The following is a 23152-nucleotide window of genomic DNA, read 5'->3' on the forward strand; positions in this document are numbered from 1 at the left end:
TGTGACCACTATACCACACACATAGACAGGGTTTAAAGATTTAAGACAATGTCCAGTTTTAGCATGTTTTTATTTTTAAGTGTTAATATGTTTCTCTGTATTCTATTCAGTTTCCATGACATACCGGTATAAACTTACCCACAGCTTGAGGGGACACTAAATGTGTGAATCCAGTAGCAAATAATATAAATAATATTGTGTATGAAATCCAGGCGAAATACTGCAGAGGTAGAGAGAATGCCAGCTCTGTATACAGCCACATCTTAGCTACAAATAAATAAAGAAATATGTAATCCAGGCAAAATACTGCAGAGGTAGAGAGAATGCCAGCTCTGTATACAACCACATCTTAGCTACAAATAAATAAATAAATATGTAATCCAGGTAAAATACTGTAGAGGTAGAGAGAATGCTAGCTCTGTATACAGCCACATCTTAGCTGCAAATAAATAAATAAATATGTAATCCAGGCGAAATACTGTAGAGGTAGAGAGAATGCTAGCTCTGTATACAGCCACATCTTAGCTGCAAATAAATAAATAAATATGTAATCCAGGCGAAATACTGTAGAGGTAGAGAGAATGCCAGCTCTGTTTACAGCCACATCTTAGCTACAAATAAATAAATAAATATGTAATCCAGGTAAAATACTGTAGAGGTAGAGAGAATGCTAGCTCTGTATACAGCCACATCTTAGCTGCAAATAAATAAATAAATATGTAATCCAGGTAAAATACTGTAGAGGTAGAGAGAATGCCAGCTCTGTATACAGCCACATCTTAGCTACAAATAAATAAATAAATATGTAATCCAGGCAAAATACTGCAGAGGTAGAGAGAATGCCAGCTCTGTATACAGCCACATCTTAGCTACAAAAAAATAAATAAATATGTAATCCAGGCGAAATACTGTAGAGGTAGAGAGAATGCCAGCTCTGTATACAGCCACATCTTAGCTACAAATAAATAAATAAATATGTAATCCAGGTAAAATACTGTAGAGGTAGAGAGAATGCTAGCTCTGTATACAGCCACATCTTAGCTACAAAAAAATAAATAAATATGTAATCCAGGCGAAATACTGTAGAGGTAGAGAGAATGCCAGCTCTGTATACAGCCACATCTTAGCTACAAATAAATAAATAAATATGTAATCCAGGCGAAATACTGTAGAGGTAGAGAGAATGCTAGCTCTGTATACAGCCACATCTTAGCTACAAATAAATAAATAAATATGTAATCCAGGTAAAATACTGTAGAGGTAGAGAGAATGCCAGCTCTGTATACAGCCACATTTTAGCTGGAAATAAATTAATCAATAAATATATAGTAAAGGTAGTTAAGAAATAAAAGAACTAGAGTTGTAAAGCCTCATTTCAGCCAAAACATTTATAGATATATAGTAGAGGTAGAGCCCCTCTTTTCATTTGTTCATTGTTGTTTTCCCTTGTTTATACATCTGTTTTTGGACAAGTTGCAAGTTGGTGATTGGTCTGTTTTACTCTCCATTATTCTTAGATATTCTTGTTATATATTTGTTTTGTATTAAGAAATACTCTTGTGATATAAATAGAGGGGTTTTAATACCAGCATGTCTTTATTTTTGAAATGATTGCTTGCATGACAAATTCTTTTCCAAACGATTCAGAAGAGTAAATGTTATCACACAAATGACTTGGTGGTCATCTGAGATAGAATAAAATCTATCATAATTATGTAATTTTGATGAACAGCACAGATCGAAACACTGTTCCACTAAATGATAGAAATTACCAATTGTCAACTTAAATAGTTTGCTTTAGTATACCAGTAAAAGAAGAAAGTCATTTCTAAGGTCACCAAGGTCCTCATAAGTTTACAGTTCATTTGAATGTTATTTACATTTGTCTCTGTAGGGTCTTCTCATCGTCATACTTTAAGTACATATTTTATTATCTTTAAAACACATAACGTATGAAAATTCATGAGTAATAAATTAAATTTTCACCCAAATAAACAGGGGTCAGTTTACAGTCATTAATAATGTCAACACTTTGTTCTAGATGTCGTTTTAACCTGTAGCTACAAATAGCACAGACATTTAAATTAAGGTTTATAAAACACCACGAACATGTAAATTTATGGCATATAACAAATGAAGTGCCACTACAACCCTACTTTTTCTTATTATTCTTAATATATTTCTTAATGGTATTTATCAGAGCAAAATATATAACAAATGTCAACCACTGTTCCAATAAAATACAAACCAATATTTAAAACTAAACCATACTAAATCAAGTTTTTTTTTTTTGCTAGTTCATTAGATGATATAAAATTAACTTACTCTGAATTCATTACATAATTATATACTATTTGTGAGTTAACAGTTTTCAAGGATTTCATGGGCATTCAAATGTTAAACAAGTAAAATTTTCTATAAACTTGAATAGAGAATTTACCAAAACTGAGAAATCAAATATTTACAAAATACATTATATTTAATATATAAAATTTACGTTTTACAAAGAATGATTAATACAAAATAAAATGATGAAAAAAAACTAGCCATTTCACCAATGTATGCTAAAATGACAAAAGAAATTGGAATCTAACCAGGTGCTCCGCAGGGCGCAGATTTATACGACTGCAGAGGTCGATCCCTGAACAGTTGGGGCAGGTATGGACAAAACATTTAAGCGTGATACAGCTCTGAATTTGGATTGTGATCAAATTTTTGACATTATATGGGTTTTTTACACAAAACAAATGTCAAGATTTTACAAATCAATTAAAGATTTCTTCTTCAAACTTATTTAAATCTAAAATTAAATAGTTGACACAGCATAGGTTTCTGACACAGAATGAATGTGGTCTAATGAACTTAAAATTTGTTTTGCCTTTGAGCAATTCACTATGCTGTTGAATATTAATCCTGTCAAAAAAATGTTTGAAGAAATTTTCTTTTTATTTATGAAATCTGAAATGAGAACAAGTATGGACACAACTTTTAAGCTAAAAATATTTTAGATAAGATAAGGAAAAAAAACCTTCATCAGCAACATTTTATATTGGCAAATTTCCAATGAAGTTATTTACATAAAGTTATTGGCAAATAAAAATAGAAAATGACATCATAGTCATGTCTGGCAAATGTCCAGCATACATTATCTAAAAACATTTTAGATAAGATAAGGAAAAAAAGCTTCATCAGCAACATTTTATATTGGCAAATTTCCAATGAAGTTATTTACATAAAGTTATTAGCAAATAAAAATAGAAAATGACATCATAGTCATGTCTGGCAAATTTCCAACATATATTATCAACTACTATTCTATACAAAGAAAGATAACTCCAATTGAAAATTAATTGCTATTGCACAATATTGTGCAATTAGATATTTCTTGCTATTGTGCAATACTGTGCAATTGAAAATTTCTTGCTATTGCACAATACTTGATATGGAATCCTGATTTGGACCAACTTGAAAACTGGGCCCATAATCAAAAATCAAAGTATATGTTTAGATAAAGCATATCAAATAAGCCCAATAATTTAATTTTTGTTAAAATCAAACTTAGTTTAATTTTGGACCCTTTGGACCTTAATGTAGACCAATTTGAAAACTGGACCAAAAATTAAGAATCTACATACACAGTTAGATTTGGCATATCAAAGAACCCCTTTATTCAATTTTTGATGAAATCAAACAAAGTTTAATTTTGGACCCCCATTTGGACCAACTTGAAAACTAGGCCAATAATTAAAAATCTAAGTACATTTTTAAATTCAGCATATCAAAGAACCCCGAGGATTCAATTTTTGTTAAAATCAAACTAAGTTTAATTTTGGACCCTTTGGACCTTAATGTAGACCAATTTGAAAACGGGACCAAAAATTAAGAATCTACATACATAGTTAGATTCGGCATATCAAAGAACCCCAATTATTCAATTTTTGATGAAATCACACAAAGTTCAATTTTGGACCCTTTGGGCCTCTTATTCCTAAACTGTTGGGACCAAAACTCCTAAAATCAACCTTCCTTTTATGATCATAAACCTTGTGTTTAAATTATATAGATTTCTATTTACTTATACTAAAGTTATGGTGCAAAAACCAAAAATAATGCTTATTTGGGCCCCTTTTTGGCCCTAATTCATAAACTGTTGTGACCAAAACTCCCAAAATCAATTCCAACCGTCCTTTTGTGGTCATAAACCTTGTGTCAAACTTTCATAGATTTCTATTCACTTAAACTAAAGTTATAGTGCGAAAACCAAGAAAATGCTTATGTGGGCCCTTTTTGGCCCCTAATTCCTAAAATGTTGGGACCAAAACTCCCAAAACCAATCCCAACCTTCCTTTTGTGGTCATAAACCTTGTGTTAAAATTTCATTGATTTCTATTCACTTTTACTAAAGTTAGAGTGCGAAAACTAAAAGTATTCGGACGACGACGCAAGACGATGCAGGACGACGACAACGACGCCAACGTGATAGCAATATACGAACAAAAAATTAAAATTTTTGCGGTCGTATAAAAATTAATGGCATGTGGCCTTAAAGGAAACCAAAAGATATATCAATTGATCATATTTTGTGGCCTTATAGGAAACCAATAGATATATCATATAATATATATTTTACAGCTATTTTACAGATTTGACTAGATGATATGATTTGTCATGGTAGGAAACGTTTACAATCCATTTAACTAGTCATGTCCTGTTATCAATGGTTATTAAGTACATATCTTTTGTACCGTAGTTGATATGATAGTAAAATTTTTGCATTAAAGTGCATTATGTGTCCTTAATCTTAATATTCATAATTTGACATGAATTTCGACCAAGATAGTGGTTTCTGGTCCGATTATTTCCCAATTTGTACATTGCAAACATGTTTGACTGAGAAATCCTTTTCAAAGTTTTTTATCAGTTGTCATGGTATTAGACCTCAAAGTGAACCAGTTAGAAACAGGGCCCAAAATCCAAAATCTAAATACACGGTTAGATTCAGCTTGAAAAGAACCTGTTTTATTCAATTTGTGTTGAAATCAACTATAATTTTATTTTTGACCTTGATTTGGACCAGCTTGAAAACATGTCAGAAAATCTAAATACATGTATACAAAGTACCCCCAAAAAACGTGTTTTTTTTTTAAATCAAACAAAATTTTAATTTGGACCTAAATGTAGACCCCAAAAATTCAAGACTGTGAATTAAACCACATTGAAATTGGTCAAGAAAAAAACAATTCATACTTTTTTAGAAAAGTTTGTTTTTTGGACTTTTTTTCCTGAACAGTTATGACAATAGCCCCCAAAAACCAATCTCTATCATCCTTTCTTGATATGGAACCTTGTGGTACAATTTCATAGAAATCAATAGAATTATACTGAAGTTTTTTTTCCAAAAACCAGAAAATCATAGTTTTGCTTTTGCCCCTAATTCCTACACAGTTTTGGGCCATAACCCCTTAAACCATTCTTTTTAATGTATGGACCCTACTGGTACAATTTCAAAGAAGAAATTTATACACTTTTACACATTTTATCGTCCTGAAACAAGAAACAAATACTTGTTTTATGGCCTCTTTTTTGCCTGTAATTCATAAGAGTTAGGACCATAACCCCCAAAATCAATGCCAATCTTCCTTTTGAGGCATAGAACCTTGTGGTGTTATTCAAGAAGAGATCCATACACTTTCATTCAAATAGCATCTGTATGAAAAAGAAAACATGCGTGTTTACTGTATTGCCAACCAACCTTAACTTTTTAGGGCCAAAACTAACTCTTTAATAGATCTTACCACTTTGACATTTTTCTATGATATAATCCATGGCAAAACTAAGTAAGGCCATAAGAACTCCCAGGAGCGCCAAGAAGACCCAGTCTTCTCCAATGGATTTAAATACAACATCTCTGACTCTTATTACATTATCTGTAAAATAAAAAATAAAATCATTTGTTACATCAATGCAGCTGCATAAGTTAAGTGTCTTGTATTTTTGTTAGTTTATTTTCGTGGTTTTAATTAATCTGATGAGGTAAGCCATTTTCAAATGATTTTTAAAGTTTTTTGTGATCGTTGAATTGTAACATATCTGTCCATGTTAAAGGAGGGTTGAGCACTCATAAACATGTTTAACCCAGCCACATTCTGTATATACCTGAATCAGAAGTCTGTAATTCTGTGGTAGTCGTTTGCTGCTGTATATTTTATTTGTTAATTGTTTTGTATATAAATCAGGCTGCTAGATATCTCATTTGTCATTTGTGTTTTTTATAGCTTACTATGAGTTGTTTTGCTCATTATTGAAGGCTATACAGTGACTTAAAGCTGTTAACTTCAACATCATTTGGTCTCTTGGTCGACAATTGTCTCACTGGCAATCATACCACATCTTCTTATTTCATAATGTCTCTTCTGTTCCTGTTGACAGTTTACACAGAAATAAATACTGGTCTGAGATGTGAGATGCTATCTTTACCTTGGTGTACCAAACCTTATCAGTAATTGATATTAGCTTCATGATCATTAGAGAAAAAAACATGTTCTGAGACCAGATTCAGGTAATAATTTCATAAAATATACCTAATATTATATATAAGCCTAGTCTTGATTTTGATTTTACTATTTCAGTCTTTCCTAAATCTTTCTGATCTTTAAATTTCTTGGCCTGAAATTTAGCAAAACTTCCAAGGTCTCTCTTGTACTGGCCATATATCTGAAAGGAGATTTTCACATTTTTTTTTAGTAAAAAATAGTGCAGTATTCAAACAAAGTTACATTTTTCAGTAGTTGTATGATAAATTGTGTATCCTGAATATTAAATTTTATTTTACATATTCTTTTCATTTCTATGCTGAGCATCAGTGAAAATTCAACCAATACCATGGATTCATTAGTATTCCTTGGATGATAAATTTCATGGGATTTGTGGGTATTGGTGAACCACAAATCTAAGTGTGACTGTTCAATGAATTACAAACATTCTTAGTTTAACGTTTTTTTGACATTATGTATAATTTGTACAGAAAAAATCTTTGTCATATAGTAAAAAAAAATGTTTTTACTCACATAATATATAATTTATAACGACTAAATTCAGGAATTTTTATTCTTTAAGTAGAGTTCTAAACCCATTTGCACTAAACACAAATATTTTTTTTCTCAAATGACTACTTGGGGCAAACATCAACAAAAAATAGTAGTAATCTCATCCCTTTCACGAATAACTCCTTCCTAGGCTTGTCAATCTAAATCCTAATTTCAAATGTTATTTTTTTACTTTTTTTGCCTATATATTCTACACAATGCAAAAGTGGAAAACCACATTTTTTAATTTTCCCCAAAAAAATCTGTGTGTCATGTAGTACAAATATGCATTGACATTATGAAAAGTCGACAATTCATTAGTGCAGTATACAATATCGTAACTGAATACATAATTATCAATCTTAACTGTCTTATATCTAAATAAAATATCAACTACATGTAAGTACCAGTTGTCATAAACCTGTTATACATGTAGGTCAAATTGTCACCTTAATTTGAGTGGGAAACACAGTTTTCAGACTCTTGACAGCTTTATGCTGTAAATTTACCATGGGGATTTACGCGTTCAACATAAATTATTGAGTTAACATGGATAAGGACATGCTTATTATTTAAGAACAATGTAATGTTCTTAAATCAACTAAACATGGATATTTAGGCAATTTATCTGTCTCATGCAATTTCCTGCATATTAAATATTCATTTTCAGTTTTTAAATATTATATATACATTTTACATGATGGAGCTTTAAATCAAAGTTGACAGAATAAACAATAAAGTTAATATATAGTGTTGTCTTGTTTGTTATTTGTAAATGTTTACAGCTATACTTCAAAACAAAAGATGTATTTACACTTTTGGTATTTAACTGAATTCTGTCTTTGAATGACCTTATATCTTTCTCTAATTAACCTAATTTTCCGAGTCAAGCAACAATGACTTTTTAATTATAACGTCAAGCTTTTTAAATTTTATGGAAACTTGTCTGACTTGAATTAATAGGGGACAAATTTGCATACAAGTGTAAATATGTTTATTAAGTCATAATAAAAATTAAAAAGAAGTAAACAGAGATAAAAATCCATACATAATTAAAAGCATGGACACATTCTAATAACTTTAAGAGCTAAATAGCATTCTATAATATTTACATATCAAAAACAGTTAAATCATCCTCCCCTATCTTAATCAGCCTTTGTCTTTGTTTATTTCTCAGCCTCTGAAACTAAAATTATTAAAATGCTTCGTCAAACACAGCATGATACGACTGCAGAGGTCAAACTCTGAACAGTTGGTGCAAGTTTGGATACACTATTCAAGCTTGATACCGCTGAATTTAGATTGTGATCAAATTTTTAAATAATTAGGTTTCTGACAAAAAATAAATCAAGTGAAAGATCTTAAAAATTTGAAATGGGTTGAATTATTTGTATTAATTTTCAATTGAAAATTTCTTGCACAGTGTTCTCACCATGGTACTTTGGTGCTATATTTTTTACTCTGGTGCTATCTTGGATGACTTTATAATGGAATGTTTAGGGGCCATGGTGCTATTTTTTTAGATAACCAGACCTATGTTAATTTCCATGGAGCTATTTGAAAATTCTGGGGAGAACACTGTTGCTATTGTGCAATACTGTGATATGGTGCAGTGCTGTGGTATTGCACAATACTGTGATATTGTGGTTTCAAACCTTCTGGCGACATGTACCAATATACCCCCGGAAATGTTTTTGCAATCATATAAAAAAAAAAAAAAATATCACTGTAAAATGTCTAAGAGGGTAGTGCATCATATTCTCCTAAGAACTGAAATTCAGGGTACTCTGATGCAACTGCATATCACATGTCTAGTTTTAAAAAAGCACCTCAGTGACAGTGAGAGATTTTTGTTATCATGTGCCATAAACCTGGTCAAATTGTCATCTTAATTTAGTGGAAAACAGTTTTCAGACTTTTGACAGCTTTATGCCTTAAGATTCCCTGTGGGGATTTAATGGGAATTTACTTGTTCAACATAAATTAGTATGTTAACATACATGTAGATGAGGACATGCTTATTATATAAGAACAATGTATGTTCCTAACTCAATTATCAATAAAACATGGATATGCAATTTCCTGTATATCAATATCAAATATTAATTCTTTTCCTTAAATTTTATATTACATGATGGGGCTTTAAGTTTACAGAAGAAACAAGTAAATTCTGAATTATATTAGGGTCTGGATGAGAGGCACTTCATGTCTTTTTTTAAAATTTTTAGGCTTTTTTTCTACTTTTAGCCAATTATCCCCTACTCTTTCTATTTTTAGCCAATTATTCCCTACTCTTTATATTTTTAGCCAATTATCCCCTACTCTTTATATTTTTAGCCAATAATCACATACTCTTTATATTTTTAGCCAATTATCCCCTACTCTTTATATTTTTAGCCAATTATCCCCTACTCTTTATATTTTTAGCCAATTATCCCCTACTCTTTCTATTTTTAGCCAATTATCCCCTACTCTTTCTATTTTTAGCCAATTATCCCCTACTCAATTATCCCCTACTCTTTCTATTTTTAGCCAATTATCCCCTACTCTTTCTATTTTTAGCCAATTATCCCCTACTCTTTCTATTTTTAGCCAATTATCCCCTACTCTTTCTATTTTTAGCCAATTATCCCCTACTCTTTATATTTTTAGCCAATTATCCCCTACACTTTCTATTTTTAGCCAATTATCCCCTACTCTTTCTATTTTTAGCCAATTATCCCCTACTCTTTCTATTTTTAGCCAGTTATCCCCTACTCTTTCTATTTTTAGCCAATTATCCCCTACTCTATATTTTTAGCCAATCATTTCCTGTTTTCCATACTTCAGTATCCCCATTACTCTCTATTTATCTTTTTGGCCCATATTTCTCTATTCCTTATATTTTTCATCCATCATTCAGTAGTAATGACCCATTCTCTAAAAACCCCATCCAAACCCTTATATATATGGCGTAGCCTTATTTTACTTGCAAATCTCACAGCTACATTGTACATGTCAAACAAGTCCTATTTAAAAGAAGTAAACAGACACATAAATTCTCAGAGACAAAATGAAAACAAGGACATACGCTATGGTTATTAGTTTGAGGACTAAATAACATTCTATTTCTAAAGTTGCATACCTTAAAACATTTAAATCATACCCTCCCCCACGTCAATAAGTTATGTTGTAAAGATGAGATTCTCGACAAAAATATGTCTATCATCATACAATTTTTTTTTTAATGAAACAGGATTTTACCATAGAGTAGAAAGGTTAAATAGAATTAATGTATCATGATTGCTATTGAAGAGGAATTTCATTTTATACTTTAGTGTCCAAAATATATTTATTAAACTATATAATTTGATGAGATCCTCCATCACTTTGTTGAAATAAATTGAACTTTATAGTGTTGAAAACCTAAAACATGCCTAAAAGTTATGCAAATATTTGGTTAAACCTTTCAGTCTTCAAAGCACACAATTCTAGACAATTTGTAACCCTTTAACCATGAATTGAGGTTTTTATAAATACTGTTTAAAGTAAGTAAGGTACACCAACTAAATTTTTCATCAATTTCCCATATTTTTTAGAAAAAGAGTGCAGAAATTTAAATCACCAATCACAAGTAGAAAGAAAAGGCAAAATTTCAAGTCATAAATACATATGTTGTGTATATAAAACATAACCAGGTGCTCCGCAGGGCGCAGCTTTATACGACCGCAGAGGTCGAACCCTGAACAGTTGGGGCAAGTATGGACAAAACATTCAAGCGTGATACAGCTCTGAATTTGGATTGTGATCAAATTTTTGACATTACATGTTTTTTTTTACACAAAACAAATGTCAAGATTTTACAAATCAATTAAAGATTTCTTCTTCAAACTTATTTAAATCTAAAATTAAATAGTTGACACAGCATAGGTTTCTGATACAGAATGAATGTGGTCTAATGAACTTAAATTTTTTTTTTTGCCTTTGAGCAATTCACTATGCTGTTGAATATTAATCCTCTCAAAAAAATGTATGAAGAAATTTTCTTTTTATTTAAATTTACCCCCCCCCCCATTTTTTTTCACATCCCCGTTTCCCTTTTTCCAAAACTGATATCAATTCAAATTTCTAATGGAGTTTGCAACAATAACTACTCTTTTAAATACATCATAAAATATTAAAATGTAAAATAAAGTGCTTGTTATCACTGAATGGTAAAGATTGGTTGGTAGTAAAAGTGAATATAAATTGTTTATTGTATAAAACAATAAAAAAAACTTCATCAGAAACATTTTATATTGGCAAATTTCCAATGAAGTTATTTACATAAAGTTATTGGCAAATAAAAATAGAAAATGACATCATAGTCATGTCTGGCAAATGTCCAACATACATTATCTAAAAACATTTTAGATAAGATAAGGGAAAAAAGCTTCATCAGCAACATTTTATATTGGCAAATTTCCAATGAAGTTATTTACATAAAGTTATTGGCAAATAAAAATAGAAAATGACATCATAGTCATGTCTGGCAAATTTCCAACATATATTATTAACTACTATTCTATACAAAGATAGATAACTCCAATTGAAAATTAATTGCTTGTGCAATTAGATATTTCTGGCTATTGTGCAATACTGTGCAATTGAAATTTTTTTGCTATTGCACAATACTTGATATGGAATCCTGATTTGGACCAACTTGAAAACTGGGCCCATAATCAAAAATCAAAGTACATGTTTAGATAAAGCATATCAAATAAGCCCAAGAATTTAATTTTTGTTAAAATCAAACTTAGTTTAATTTTGGACCCTTTGGACCTTATGTAGACCAATTTGAAAACTGGACCAAAAATTAAGAATCTACATACACAGTTAGATTTGGCATATCAAAGAACCCATTTATTCAATTTTTGATGAAATCAAACAAAGTTTAATTTTGGACCCCCATTTGGACCAACTTGAAAACTAGGCCAATAATTAAAAATCTAAGTTCATTTTTAAATTCAGCATATCAAAGAACCCCAAGGATTCAATTTTTGTAAAAATCAAACTAAGTTAAATTTTGGACCCTTTGGACCTTAATGTAGACCAATTTGAAAACGGGACCAAAAATTAAAAATCTACATACATAGTTAGATTCGGCATATCAAAGAACCCCAATTATTCAATTTTTGATGAAATCACACAAAGTTCAATTTTGGACCCTTTGGGCCCCTTATTCCTAAACTGTTGGAACCAAAACTCCTAAAATCAAACCCAACCTTCCTTTTATGGTCATAAACCTTGTGTTTAAATTTCATAGATTTCTATTTACTTATACTAAAGTTATGGTGCAAAAACCAAAAATAATGCTTATTTGGGCCCCTTTTTGGCCCCTAATTCATAAACTGTTGTGACCTCAACTCCAAAAATCAATCCCAACCTTCCTTTTGTGGTCATAAACATTGTGTTTAAATTTCATTGATTTCTATTTACTTATACTAAAGTTATTGTGTGAAAACCAAGAATAATGCTTATTTGGGCCCTTTTTTGGCCCTTAATTCCTAAACTGTTGGAGCCAAACCTCCCAAAATCAATCCCAACTGTCCTTTTGTGGTCATAAACCTTGTGTCAAAATTTCATAGATTTCTATTCACTTAAACTAAAGTTATAGTGCGAAAACCAAGAAAATGCTTATTTGGGCCCTTTTTGGCCCCTAATTCCTAAAATGTTGGGACCAAAACTCCCAAAATCAATCCCAACCTTCCTTTTGTGGTCATAAACCTTGTGTTAAAATTTTGGACCCTTTGGACTTTAATGTAGACCAATTTGAAAACGGGACTAAAAATTTAAGAAACTACATACACATTTAGATTTGGCATATCAAAGAACCCCAATTATTCTATTTTTGATGAAACCAAACAAAGTTTAATTTTGGACCCCGATTTGGACCAACTTGAAAACTGGGCCAATAATCAAAAATCTAAGTACATTTTTAGATTCGGCATATCAAAGAACCCCAATTATTCAATTTTTGATGAAATCAAACAAAGTTCAATTTTGGACCCTTTGGGCCCCTTATTCCTAAACTGTTGGGACCAAAACTTCAAAATTCAAACCCAACCTTCCTTTAGTGATCATAAACCTTGTGTTTAAATTTCATAGATTTCTATTCACTTATACTAAAGTTATGGTGCGAAAACCAAGAATATTGCTTATTTGGGCCCTTTTTTGGCCCTTAATTCCTAAACTGTTCAGCCCTCAACTCCCAAAATCAATCTCAACCTTCCTTTTGTGGTCAAAAACCTTGTGTTTAAAGTTCATTGATTTATATTCACTTATACTTAAGTTATTGTGCGAAAACCAAGAATATTGCTTATTTGGGCCCATTTTTGGCCCCTAATTCCTAAACTGTTTGAACTAAAATCCCAAAATCAATCCCAACCTTCCTTTTGTGGTCATAAACCTTGTGTTCAAATTTCATAGATTTCTATTTACTTTAACTAAAGTTATAGTGCGAAAACCAAGAAAATGCTTATTTGGGCCCTTTTTGGCCCCTAATTCCTAAAATGTTGGGACCAAAACTCCCAAAATCAATCCCAACCTTCCTTTTGTGGTCATAAACCTTGTGTTAAAATTTCATTCATTTCTATTAACTTTTACTAAAGTTAGAGTGCGAAAACTAAAAGTATTCGGACGACGACGACGACGACGACGACGCCAACGTGATAGCAATAAAAAACAACACTCAGGATCACTCAAAACCAAATATTTGAAAGCCATATATATATAAGAGGCTAGTAAAGAGCTTTATACTGCAATCATCTATTGAACTATACAGATAAAGCTATACGTATAAACGTTAGCTTTATACGTCAATGACCTCAACTAACCTATAAGCCCCGCCTACTAACCGGAACTACTGTATTTCATCAACAATGTCACGTCACAACCATGACAACGTGTAATAACAATGGTCAAACTTTTATGTATTTAAACTTGTTATGTCTTCAAATTGGTAATTTATATATACCATGTGTATCAAATGTTATTAATTAAGTTCATTTTCCCTTTCTAACTCCTTAAAATTTCAATGTCTTACCGCCTTGACAACGCTCATAGGGAACACTACCTTAAAATGGTACCCCAAGAGGGAAATTCCAAAACACATTTTTTTAACAATATTTGTTACATATTTCTTTTTTTTTTTTTTTTTTATCGATTTCAGTATAAAAACAATATACATATAGTGTCTTGAAATATGTATACAGATCGGTTTTGATTCCAATTTTAAATTTTCACCTAGTCCTTGATCTTTTACTTTCTTCAAGTTGTTTTTGATAATATATGAATCAGCACATTCCATTTAAGTCCATTAAAGTTCTTTTACTATGTCAATGTCTCCTAAAAACATGATAGATATATTTGCCCTATATTTTAATCTAAACATAGTCCATCTATCTTATCCAAAAGTTGTTTTAATGTTTAAACAGAGTGCATTGTACAAATATATTGTATGTGCATGTTTCTACTTCACAGGAATGTAAATATCAATTTTATGCAATTTGATAGCATAAAACTGTCATGGCTAATCCAGAAGATGAAAAAGTATACTGCATAACTACGTATATTATTACATAAGTTACATGTATAACAAAGGTCAGTGCTCCAAGGTCACAAGGATTTAGTTTTAAGAAAGCAAAGTTTGCAACGTCTGAAATATTTATGAATTTTATTAACTTTTATGTTATAAGTCTGTCAGTTTTATTAAGGTTTTACTACTACAGGTATCACAAAAAAATAATATTATCAATAATCCAAGAAAATAAAGTTACGGTCAAATGAACCTTGTCAGACCTACATGTACTTCATACAAGCATATTCTGTATACAAAGTATGAAATTAAGTTATAATATGTTATCTAAAGTATTCAAAAAATTATCTTATCTGGAAAACTTAGTGTTGACCAATGAACCATGAAAATGAGGTCAATGTTAAATGAACTCTCTGACAGATATGTACACACATCAATCATGGTATATACAGTTTGACAATTGAATTATAGCACCTGAGACAAGGATCACAAAAACGAAATACAGATCAATGGACCAAAGAAATGAGGTCATTATCACAATAAGATGTGCTATGCCAATGAGTCAACTGTCCACCATGGACTAAAAGAAAGGCCATGTCATGACAAAATGTAAAACAATCAAAACCAGATTGGCAGAAAACTAAGGGCCTAGTTTATAACTGTCCACCAGGGACTAAAAGAAAGGCCCTGTCATGACAAAATGTAAAACAATCAAAACCAGATTGGCAGAAAACTAAGGGCCTAGTATATAACTGTCCACCAGGGACTAAAAGAAAGGCCCTGTCATGACAAAATGTAAAACAATCAAAACCAGATTGACAGAAAACTAAGGGCCTAGTATATACTTGTGTAAAACAATAATAACAAGAATGTGTCCCTAATACACGGATGCCCCATCCTCACTATCATTTTCTATGTTCAGTGCACCGTGAAAATGGGGTAAGAACTCTAATTTGGCATTAAAATCAGAAAGACCATATCATAAGGAACATGTGTGCTAAGTTTCAAGTTGATTGGACTTCAAAAACTACCTCAACCAAAAACTTTAATCTGAAGCAGGACAGATGGACGAACGCACAGACCAGAAAACATAATGCCCACAAATGGGCCATAAAAACATAATGAAAGACAGCAATCAATGACAACCACTGAATTAGAGACACTGACTTGGGACAGACACATACAGAAAATGAAGAAGTTATATATATCTTCCCTAACCTGGGACATTAGCGTAACTGTACAGTATTTACATAAATGAATCTTTAAAGGCAGACACATACACTATCTTTTTATACAACAAATATACTACCTATCACTTATACATTGTAGTACAAAAAATGTATCTGAGAAAATGACATAATATAAAAAACTTGACACTGAACGATGAAAATGTCAGTGAAACTCTGTCAGATATACATGTACAGTACACCTTGCAATGATTCTACATTTATATATAAATTATATATATTATATATATTATACATACTAAAGTATATGTTTTTATTACTCTTTTTCAGAACATAAAATATCTATTTCTATTTCCTTCTGGGAGTGAATCTGATTAGTATCCCTATGTTAACAGATCTGCAACTTCAGTGACCAGTGAGAAAAAAAAAATGAGGCAAATTTCATTATAAAAGTAATAACAAATGAAAATAAACAGTTAGGAAGAACTTTTCCATATATATAACTGACAGTTAACTGCAATTTTGTACATTCCCTACAAAGATTAAGACATTAAAAAAGTCTGACAATCAAAAGTATATAAAAAATACAACAAACTGTTCAGCAACAGTTACACAACAGAAATGAAACTAGAAGATACAAACTACACATGTACATGTACCGGCAGTGTGTCAAATTGAAAAAAAAGATATATTTGCACAAAAAGTTATAGATGGCAGGACAAAGTCTGTCAAGTTTTGAGGGATGTAGTACACATACATTAAGGTTTTTAGAACAAACGATTTAGTGAGTGTTATGTTTTCAGTGCAATGCTCTACCATGACATTCTTTTTACCCCTAGATCAACAAGATGTCACAAATTCTAGTTTAAATTCTGGCAGGTATGACTTTCAATGTATAAAAGTGCCCCTTACTACAAAATGTTTCTATTCTGTACACAAATTTCTTTTTCTAATTGAACCCAGTAATAACAATGCTGAATGTCATCCTAAATACCCCTTCTTTTCTCTTATTTTTTTCATAGTTTTTGAAAGAAAAAGGTGACAAAATTAAATGTAAGAAAAATGGAGAGAATAATTTCCTTCCAAATTTTCATTGGCCTATATCTCAAAAACAAGGCTCCTTTCTTTTTCATCTGAATTTTTAGTTCTGCTACTTTTATACTACATGTTTCTAACAGTCTTTTAAAAAGTTTATTATTTCAAAACAGAGCAGCAGACTTCCTTAAAGGCGAACAGAGTAGACCATAGGTGGATCCAGGGGGCCCCTTTTGATAGGAAAAATTTGGTTGATTATATAGGGAATCACTGAAGTGTGACTGGAGCAGGACCCTCTTAAAATCAGTCAGGGCCTCCCCCCTCCCCACCCCTTTAACAAAAAGTTATGGATCCGCCACTGTAGACAATAAAACTCCAAATGCAATGCAAAGTGCAATGTTTTTTTTTATTGGATCCTAAGTAGCTCAGAAACCACAAAAGCCACATAAAACATGTTTAACAGTTGCTTACACTAATGTTTCAGTTTTATAATTGAACACTACTTTTAATTTTATTACATTTTCAAAATTTGGGTGGAGAAAACATACCAAACTTAGTAAAAAGGTTGTACAAATCTATGACATGTATGGAAATTACTGATTAACGTAAATTTACATATATGTAGTCAAATAACCTTAAGCAATATGACAAACTTAACACATTTTGTATCATAATATGTTAATTATAGTAAACAAACTGTTTTGGCCTATAATGGAATTTAAAAAAAATATTTGAATGAACAACTTACATGTAATAATTTCGCCAAGTACAAAATTTTAAAAAAATTGAAAGAAGAATTTGAAAAATGGTATAATAAACCGACTGGTTGTTTAAACAAAAAGCTTGATTAGTAATAAACTTTACTGTTTTGGTCAAGAAATTAAACTGTAATGGACCAACATGTAAACCAGTGATTGCAAACAAAATGTCAAATATTTAACTACATGAATATTGGACCAGAAATGTAGCTGGGAATGTAAATTCACACTGTGATTGACCTAAGTACAAGCAAAGTATAAATAAATTGATTGATATAAAAAATTATATATGCAAAATCATTCCTGCCATAATGATGAAAAAAAAATTGCAAACAAATGAAAAGATGTGTTGAAGGGAAAATTTATAAAAACAAAAAAGTAAATTTATTTATGTGCTAAGAGCTTTTAAATTTCTCTAAAATTGTAGCATTGGAAGAGATATCATGGACAGACTGGGGTCTAATCATTCTTAAACAATTTGTCACTTGATTTTCTCTAGTATGAGTAATCTAATGCAGAAAATAAACTTTTCATTGTCATAAATAAGATATTTTTCACTTGCATAAGATAAGTATTTGCATTGGCATACAGTATGACTTTCATGTGTTGCATAGAATGTTCTGAATAAAGTTTTTAAAGGGTCTATCTACAGTAGTCCTAATTTAAGAGTATTAAAAATACTGTGGATTCATTTATTTTTTGAAGGTATCAATTTTTCATGGATAGAGGAAATCTTGCATTTTCATCAATATTTCGTGGTTTTGTCAAGGTCGATCTGTATACAACCCAATAGAAAATTTGTGATTCGTTGAACATTTAAATGTGTGCTTCCTCTGAACCAACAAAAACAACGAAAAATTAGTATCCCACGAAAAATAATGAATCTACAGTACTGAGTAAAATACTTCATCATTCAACTTTCTTTCATTCATTTAAGAAATACATGCAGTTGTTTAAAACTTACTTCTAAAAAGGTGCCGTACATCGGACAGTTTGAAAATCATTAAAATCCTGTTTTATAACTTTAATGTTGATTAAGTACTATTGTATTATGTAATGTTGAAACCCTTCAGTAAAAACATGTGCCATAAAGTACAAGGAACGTCACCTTCTACTAACAGAACAGTTTGAAACAAATCAATTCCTTTAAAGATTAGTAAATTCTTTCCATGTAAGTAGTCGTTAGACATTTCTTTTAACATGTTAATATTATAATGCTATAATTTATTTTTAATTCATGGTTCTTTTGGCGACAGATGCTGAATGATGATAATTTTTGAAGTATATACAGATGTATACATGTATATGCATATAAGTATAATAGACCTTTATAAAAGGAGATGTGGGATTTATGTCAATTAGCTATAACTCTAAAATAAACATAATAAATCTAGAAAAGACAGATAAAGGAATCCTTGTTAAAATATATAAGTCTTTGTAAAACTGACATTCATAAGTAAAAAGAATTTGTCAAAGACAATAACGTCAACAACCTGACCAAAGAGGAGACTTTTACTTCTTTCAGTGTTCTAGCAATCCAAAAATAGAGGGATACTGCTCCCCAGTGCCCTTTTAGTCCTGCCTTATAATGCATTTATGTTTTCTGTAGGATAACAAACACTTTCCGATGTGAAATAATTATTTAAACTACTGGGAATAGCATTTTACAACTCAACTATACCAGTAACCCAGCAAATTTTTTAATTTATTTAATTGTTTCAATTTTTCATTATAAACATCATCAAGTTAGAACCCTTTCAGACAAAAACCACACATATATGCCCCTGATCTAAAAATTGTGCCCCATCAGTGTTAAAATCCTAGCTAAAGAACTGTATTATATATGTACATGTAAAGCTACTAAGTTTTAACCTTTGAGTCCTAGCCGTGTACAGAATATATATAGCTACATGTAGTCTGAGAGATACATTCAATTACCACAGACTTGACAAGGTGTAAAAGGTATAACAATCTTGTGACGACTAGTACATATCAATGAACAAAGAAGGTGCTGTTATACCACGTTAACTACAGTTTATATTATCCTTAAATTGCCTCTTGGCAGTACAATATGACGAATACATTTTCCTTTGATTAAAATATCTCTATATCTATATTCTATTAGAGAATGAAAAATATGGTGTATTAATTCATGACACGAAATCTGTATGCAAAAAGTAAGGGGTAATTTCTTTTTAACTTTAATGTTCTTCATCTGCAAGGACAGTGAGACTTTTGACAAGAAGCAAAGGCACACACATCAATGGATGGTCAATGAAGGATAGCCCCTAGGTTTGAGCAGAATCATTTGGTAGATGTAATGTACATAAAGCTACATCAGTGGAAAACATAGATATGGAGTACATGCAATATTGATAAATTACAGACTATATTGTTCAAAGGAATCTAGCAAAAATTGTTAAATTATATAAATGCCTATAAAAAGGTGCAAGGCAGTGCCGACCAAGTAAGGGTTGTATAGCCAGTCAAGGTTGTTAGAAACTTCCATCATCACCAAAAACTGTTATAATTAGTGTATTAACTTTCAAAAGAAGATGTAGGACTAGGACTATGATTAGTTAATAATTATTAATTTACCAAGGTTATTATGGTGCAAATTGATCTGTCTGTAACAGAATTTCCATATTACTGTTTTTATAGAAAATCATAATTTACATATTTATACATGTAACTAACTTCTTATCATATTTTCAGTGCATAATTTTTTTAATCTTTTTTTCAAGGTTTTGCAATTATAGTTTCTTCTTATTCTATTTTATTTTACCCAATTTCATTTCAAAATAAAATTTTAAAAGTGAAAATTATTTATCGAACAATTAATCCAAGAATTCAAATTCAGAAAATTATGAAACAAGTGTTAGTGATAAATCAACACATTAGGTCATGAATGCATGTAACAAATTATTTAATTATCAGTGTCGTTCCATCACAAGTTGAATATTTTTCGATATTTGAGTTACAAGATACATCAAATATATTCATTTACTATGTATAAATAATTTATATGTATTCCTTCTATAGAATACCAAAAGGTCTAAAAATATACAAAAAAAAGATAAAAATGACAGATTGTTAGACATAAAACAGTAATAACATCTAATTGTGTCATTTTCACCTTCAGAAATAGAATCAGCTTTTTGTGAAATGAAATCTTTTGTTTAAACCAATTATTTTGCTGTTTTTTTTATTTCATTCTGAAATTTAGTAAAAGTAGAAACTCTGATATTCCTAAGGTGATGTTGTGCCAATATTCACATTGTCTGTTAAAAAGTCAGAATCTTTGAAAATGATCGAAAAAGAATAATTCTGAGAGTATCATCATTTATTTCTTTTTTAAGGAAAAAACTGTTTTCTATCAGAAAAAAACCCAACACTGGTACAATAAATTGAGATGCAGTATGTATAATTGCCAATGAGACAACTTTGCACTTAAGTAAAAAATGAAGTATTTATGTATATGTTCCAGACCGTATGAGTATTTGGACCGTACGCGTACGGTCTGGACCGTATGCGTACTTTTTCAAAATACTCATACGGTCGGACCGTACGCGTACGGTCTGACTATTATTAAAAAGTTGGTGAAGTTTATTAAATACAAATGCATATAACAAATCAACATAACGTAACTCTCAAATTGTTATAAAAAAGTGCAATTGTAATTGAAATAAAAACTTTATATTTTAACTATTTAACAGATTCATGCTATTTAAATCTGTTAATCACTTGTATAAAGTATGTCGATCAGTAATAGTTAACAAAGTTACATGAATTGAATAAGATCACTGAAATTGAAGATATCGGAAGTAAACATAATGTGAGAGAACAATTGTTTTCGAATATTTAGCAACTTTACCAAAAAATGTAAATGCAAAGGAAAATGCATAAACTGCAAACATTTAAATGTAAAAAATTACGTTACTTGTGGAAGCAAGCGTCACCTTGGGTGAGAGTCCCAAAATATATAGGATTCAGATATACAATTAAAAAACTATTTAATTTCAATAGTTCGTTTGTTCATTTAATCCATCTAATTGTAATAATAACAATTTGTAAAACTAAAAAAAAAAAAGATAGTGACAAACGTTTGATTAAATTTAACCCATATGATGACATGTATGGTTAGCTCGTACTGGACCATACGCGTATACTCATACGGTCCGACCGTACGCGTATGGTCGGACAGTACGAGTATATGTATATGGTCCGGACCGTACGCGTACGGTCCAAATACTCATATGGTCTGGAACATATATATATAGGGACTACTGGGTAAATAGAAACTTTAAATAAAAGTTGCAAAAATAGATTTTATAAACTTTAAAAATATCAAAAAGTAACATCCACATTTTCTTTTATCTGGCAGCAAAACATACATGACATAGGCCTGTGTACATTGAACAACATGTTGCACAAAGAAAGAGTCATTAAATTTGTTTAGATACAAATTAAATCTATATTAAACTATATTTTGTGCAATGGTTATGATGGCATTTGATTCTTGTAAGACCTTTGAAGTAAAAATTACCTATAATATAAAATGGGTCATGTTATATTCTCATGCCCAGTTACAACCTGTAGCCATTGTTTAGTTTAATGTCACAAACATGAAAGACGAAAGGTTAAACAATATACTACATAGTCAATTATTCAAATCATACTGTTTTGCTCTAGTCTTAAAGTAAAGTAATCTTTATTTATTTCGTGTTGCATATACATAACAACAAGGAACATGAGCTCTTAAGAACTGAAATAAGACCACCAGTTCATTTGAAAGTTCATATTCTGAGACTGATTGCTGAACCATTATGATTAGACCTAATAAAAAATTACCAAAAATAACTGAATTTAATTACCAAAAAGTCCAATTCTTACTAATTTAAAGATTTTTCCAAAATAAAGTTTGATGAACTATAAGCAAAATATTCCATTGATTCTGTGAAATTTATAAGTGTAAAATACTAAAAAAAAGAATGTGTCCTTAGTACACAGATTCCACATCCGCACTATCATTTTCTATGTTCAGTGACCGTGAAAATGGGTAAAATCTCTAATTTGGCATTAACATTAGAAAGATCATATCAAATTGAAAAGGAACATGTGTACTAAGATTCAAGTTGATTGGACTTTAACTTCATCAAAACCTATAACTTGAAGCGGGACAGACAGATGGAAGGACAAACAGACGGACGAACAGACCAGAAAACATAATGCCCATATATAAAATGGGGCATAAAAATATGGATAGTATTATCATTGATTAAAACATTCTTCTTTAGAACATGTTTTTTTTTAATTATTATTAATCACAACAATTGGTGAATGATCACTGAGGATAGGAAGTTTGTCATACTATTTGTGATTACTAATATAATAAATGTAGTTATATTTAGGATCCTGTTATTTAATTGTTTACAGAATTTCATAAATAATAATTTAATGTAAATGGTCAAGATTTGGGCAACGAGGAATTTATTCAAGTCAGTGTCTGGTTTCTTAGTAGTACTAGTACAC

The 23152-nt window shown here is 30.6% G+C and overlaps 1 protein-coding gene across 1 annotated transcript in view; it reads right to left on the minus strand.

Moving 5' to 3' along the window:
- Window positions 1-23152, minus strand: part of LOC139500813 (chloride channel protein 2-like) — a gene marked incomplete in the record, with an annotated part of 75661 nt that overhangs the window by 49810 nt on the left and 2699 nt on the right. Inside the window, 3 exon segments of the mRNA XM_071289682.1 lie at window positions 139-267; window positions 5796-5927; window positions 6582-6714. Coding sequence (XP_071145783.1) covers window positions 139-267; window positions 5796-5927; window positions 6582-6714 — 394 coding nt within the window.

The sequence above is a fragment of the Mytilus edulis genome, chromosome 13, assembly GCF_963676685.1.
Source record: "Mytilus edulis chromosome 13, xbMytEdul2.2, whole genome shotgun sequence".
In the NCBI taxonomy this organism is placed as follows: domain Eukaryota; kingdom Metazoa; phylum Mollusca; class Bivalvia; order Mytilida; family Mytilidae; genus Mytilus; species Mytilus edulis.